At 34.7% G+C, this 4,368-nt stretch overlaps 2 protein-coding genes across 2 annotated transcripts in view; one reads left to right on the forward strand and one right to left on the reverse strand.

The window, feature by feature from the left end:
• The window catches only part of LOC107607974 (cytochrome P450 71D10), a 52,662-nt gene that overhangs the window by 8,045 nt on the left and 40,249 nt on the right, over nt 1-4,368 (forward strand). The gene's annotated exons all lie outside the window — the stretch shown is intronic.
• The window catches only part of LOC107607976 (uric acid degradation bifunctional protein TTL-like), a 15,418-nt gene continuing 12,971 nt past the window's right edge, over nt 1,922-4,368 (reverse strand). Inside the window, exons 2-5 of the mRNA XM_016309871.2 lie at nt 3,681-3,898; nt 3,440-3,541; nt 2,370-2,463; nt 1,922-2,267 (exon numbers count right to left, since the gene is read on the reverse strand). Coding sequence (XP_016165357.1) covers nt 2,089-2,267; nt 2,370-2,463; nt 3,440-3,541; nt 3,681-3,898 — 593 coding nt within the window. The 3' untranslated portion in view covers nt 1,922-2,088. The remainder of the gene's footprint in view (nt 2,268-2,369; nt 2,464-3,439; nt 3,542-3,680; nt 3,899-4,368) is intronic.

Raw genomic sequence — 4,368 nt, forward strand, 5'->3', positions numbered from 1 at the left:
GAACCTTTCTCCAGTCCCTCTCGCCGATTGGGAATTTGGTGTAGTCAGATCCTAGCAGTCCCATAACGCCGCTCAGTAAACCTGCTTCATCCCCAACTGGTTGCAGTGCACTGTTAAACCTGAGTACGATCTTTCTTCCATTAGGTGGCTTTATAGCTTCCTTCACACTCAGTTTGACTTGTTTGATTGTGCCATCGGATTCTGTAAAAAATATTAATAATTAGTTAGCTACCATTGGAGTCAAGCTGCAAATAAATCATAGAAAATAAAATGAATAAAATGTAGAATTAAATAAGTTTTCTTATACCAATTGTTTTAACATCCCAAAATTCTGTGGTCTTGCGTCCCTTGCGCTTCTGAGCATCCTGTGCAGCTAAAAGGTTATCAACATGTTGGTCAAAAGAATCTACCTCATCTGCCTCGGCGTCCGGCTCCGAGTTTTCAACATCATTCATGGAAGCCTGTGGAGCAGGCAGTGGTTCGGTTCGGGGCGGACGAAAGGGGCGTAAAGACGAGGATGTGGGGGCACTACTGCCAATTGGCGGCGGAATTGGGCAGTCCGCTCCCTGCGAAGTTGAAGCCGCATGACCTCCCACTTGAGGCTGCTGACATGCTGTGTCTACACGGGCTTTCTTCGTGAAACGACCTACCCGAGGCATCTTTCCCAACTGCATTTGAATTATAAAAAAGTAATAACAATTAATGTGTACATAATAATATAAATTAACATGCAAAAAGGACACCGGCATACCCCAGTTACATGAGGACATGTGTACATGAGTACATGAGTTGAGATAGCATGTTAACAAAGAAATCAAATATGTGGGGCATTAAAAAAATTGATATATTCATAATTTATTCAATTATTTATGTTAAATATAATTAATCCTGTATCATTTTTATCATCATGAATATAACAATTAAAGTGTACATCATAATATAAATTATCAGAGGTCCCAACTGCATTCAATAAATACGAGAGTACATGAGTTTGTCAATTAAAAGAGTATATTAACAAGGAACTCAAGAATTCTAATATCATATCATAATATTATTTCTTTCAAAATTTAAACTAATAAAAAAAACATAAATACTTAACGAACAAATTATTGTGTTCTGTATATATTAATTTTTTAGAAGTATTCGAGACTATTTTGGTTACATATTTGAAGTAATCTATTGTGTTCTTCTTCTCTCTTTTTTTTTTACTTTTATATTTATTAATCATGAGTAGTGTAAACTTGAGCAGATGATGAATTAAGTGAATTGATAAGAAAGGCCTATTGGCTATTTCAAGAAGCCATTCAAATCGAGCTTTTTACTTTTGCTGATTATAATATTCTGACTAGTAAAACTAAGAAATTGATAAGTGCTTTTTACTTTTGCTGATTATAATAGTCTGACTAGTAAAACTAAGAAATTGATAAATGTTCTACGTATTGGAGTCAATGATTCTCCAGCTTTCAAGAAAATCATTGAAGAATTATATGTGTCTTTGGAATCACCGTTCGTATATTTATAAAAAATGTTTACTATCAAATCATTAACCATTTTTAAATAACTCTATGCTCACTTAATATTTTAATTTCACCTGCTTCATATATTATTATTATTTCATTTATGTTTATTCAGTGAGATGAAGGAGAAAGGAGGCAGACATATATCGTTGATTATATTGATTCAATCAAAATGTTTATCAAAGTTAAATAATATATTCTTAGCAATATAACTATTCTGTAGTCTTTTTCTACAAGTTAAAAATTTTGGAAAAAATAAATTTATGACATGATATCAAAACTTCATATCTAAAAGGTCTAGAATTTGATCACTGATAAATTTCAAAGTGAAAAACAGAAAGTAGATAAAAAATAAAATCAGATAAACAATAAAATAAAAAAAATAACACTTATGCATGCAAAACTTAAATAAATCTAATGTTAGATATATAGTAATTTGAGATTAATCTATTCCAAATTCATTATCATTTCATCGAATTCAACAGGCAAATGAATAATCACAAATAGTCACTTTGTTCAGTTCAGTCCTAATATTTCGTGAGATAAGGCAGACTAATAATAAAGAGAGCAGTCAGCAAATATCATTCTCCTCTGGAGTTTTATTGAGGTCAAAGGTTATGATGGAAGGTTGGTGTCCTTTAGAGACAACCTCATCAGAACTATCTGGCGCAACGTCATCTTCGAGCATTGAATCTTGAACTACCTCGCCAGTCTCTTCCGAAACTTCTAGAATCTTTTCCCGAGACAAACCTGACGGATACACCATAGGCAAACAAGTTATTAGAAGTCACAAATTTTCCAAAAAACAAAGCACAAAATAGCGCCATGTTATAAACTGCTGGTTTGGCTTACGTTCCCATAGTTTCGTAAGACGTCTTTCTATAAGAGTGAATTCCTCCCGAGACGCCGTTTCAAGTTCAACTTGCAGACTATTCTGATATCGTGCCTGCACAAGAACATGCCAAAATCAGCCAGACCAATCAGAAATATAGTTAAGTAATGGACATGCTTGACAAATTTGAATTGACATGGTGGTATAGATCAGAAATATAGGTCAGAAATATATACCAAGCTGTTCCTTCATTTCTTTCTTTCTTTCTTTAAATAATATCACTGAAAGTCATACTTAGGAGCGTCCAAGGAAAAGACATGGTATAATACTAGAGTGGTGATTTCTTAGTCGTCACATCAAACCAAATGATGAACTAATTAATTAGTCCTTTGAAACTAACTAACAATTTCTAAAATACAAGAGAGGCTCAATCTGTGACGTCAAATTATTTTAACTAAAAACACTAAACAAGCTTACTTTTCTTAGCGCGAATAAACAATCACAAAATAATTGTGCCTAACAAGTAACAAACATGTTTAGTAACTCAATCATGAAGTCGTCACAATCAAATGGGAAAATGATGGGAAGGAAGATGGTAAACACCTCCCCCTCAAAAGTAACCTACTTCCTCCTCCATTCTTTAATTGGATGAAGAAACAACAAATAAAAACAGATTTCTGAATTCAAGGCACACCCATAATCACGTAGACAGCATGTTCAAAAGTTAGTATATTTATTTTCTTAGGAGGAAAATAAATATACTTATCAATATACAAAAATGCATAAAGAATTATTATTGTAATCTTACAAACTATAGGGTTTTAGGATTGAGTTAACTAGTTGCACTCAATTATGAGTTGTTGTTAATAATCAATAATATGATGATGTAACCAGCATCCCCAACAGAGCCACAAGTCTTCATCCCAATTTCATTCACAACCCCATTATTCTTCCTAACTCATCGGACAAAATTATTTTAATCCCACTCACACTCTTTGCTTCTCTTCTCATTCAATTACTCCCTTATTATTATTTTTATTTATTTTCCTTAAATCATACAATCACGTGTTAAAAAGATTAAAAACGGTACCTGCACCTCCTCCAGTATTTGTTGCGAAAGGCGCAGGTTCGTGCTAGTCACGAACCCGAAGCCGAATTTCTTGCGGTACTCTGATAGGTATTGAAGCAATCCCTGCAATGTCCATTTTTTCAGATATGTTAGCCCCTTTCGAAGGTGCCTTTTAATTAAAGACAATAAACATCTAGATTTGCTATGGCGGGTTGAAATAAAGCCAAGCAGCCTTTAGGCTAGCAGACACATGGCAACTTACCATCCTAATATCCCCACGCGCAAAAGTAATAGCATCTGATAAGTGCCTGTGTGCTGAGAATGTGTCCAGCCATGACTGAATGGGCAACGTGTTGAACCACAAGTTTCTTGCGAATGAAATTGCGTGCTCTAGTGAAGAGAACGGGGAGGCCTCGATCATCGCATTGCAAAACAAGACGCTAGAGGCACAAAGAAAGAGGTCCCTCTCTTCCAATTTCCCTGGAAAAAAAGATCATGTCAGTCAATATATAGTGTCAATTACAATCTAGTAACATCTTACTTGGTTAAATAAATTGAGCAATACATATGTTTAAAAAATCACATTCTCCAGGTAAATTAATTATAAATAAATAGGAATATACATCAGGTGTATCCAAGTTCTAAGAACCTATTACATGCTAGATGCTAATTAATATTTATGCGATCTTATAACCCTCAACAGTGATATACACTATAAAAATAGCACAAATGTCCAGAATTAGTATCTGAAGACATCTATATATAGGCAACCTCGTCGCAATTATCGATGGCATCAGTGGTTGGTTCCTCCAAATCGTCGTCCCGTCTCAATGACAAACCTTCGACGTCAAACTCAGCCAACCCAGTCAGAATCGGTTGGGGAGAAAATTCGAAGTTACACTGTCCTATATCTTCACCCATTTCAAACATGTCCCTTGGGTTCACATGGA

Source organism: Arachis ipaensis, chromosome B07, assembly GCF_000816755.2.
Source record: "Arachis ipaensis cultivar K30076 chromosome B07, Araip1.1, whole genome shotgun sequence".
NCBI classification, from domain to species: Eukaryota; Viridiplantae; Streptophyta; class Magnoliopsida; order Fabales; family Fabaceae; genus Arachis; species Arachis ipaensis.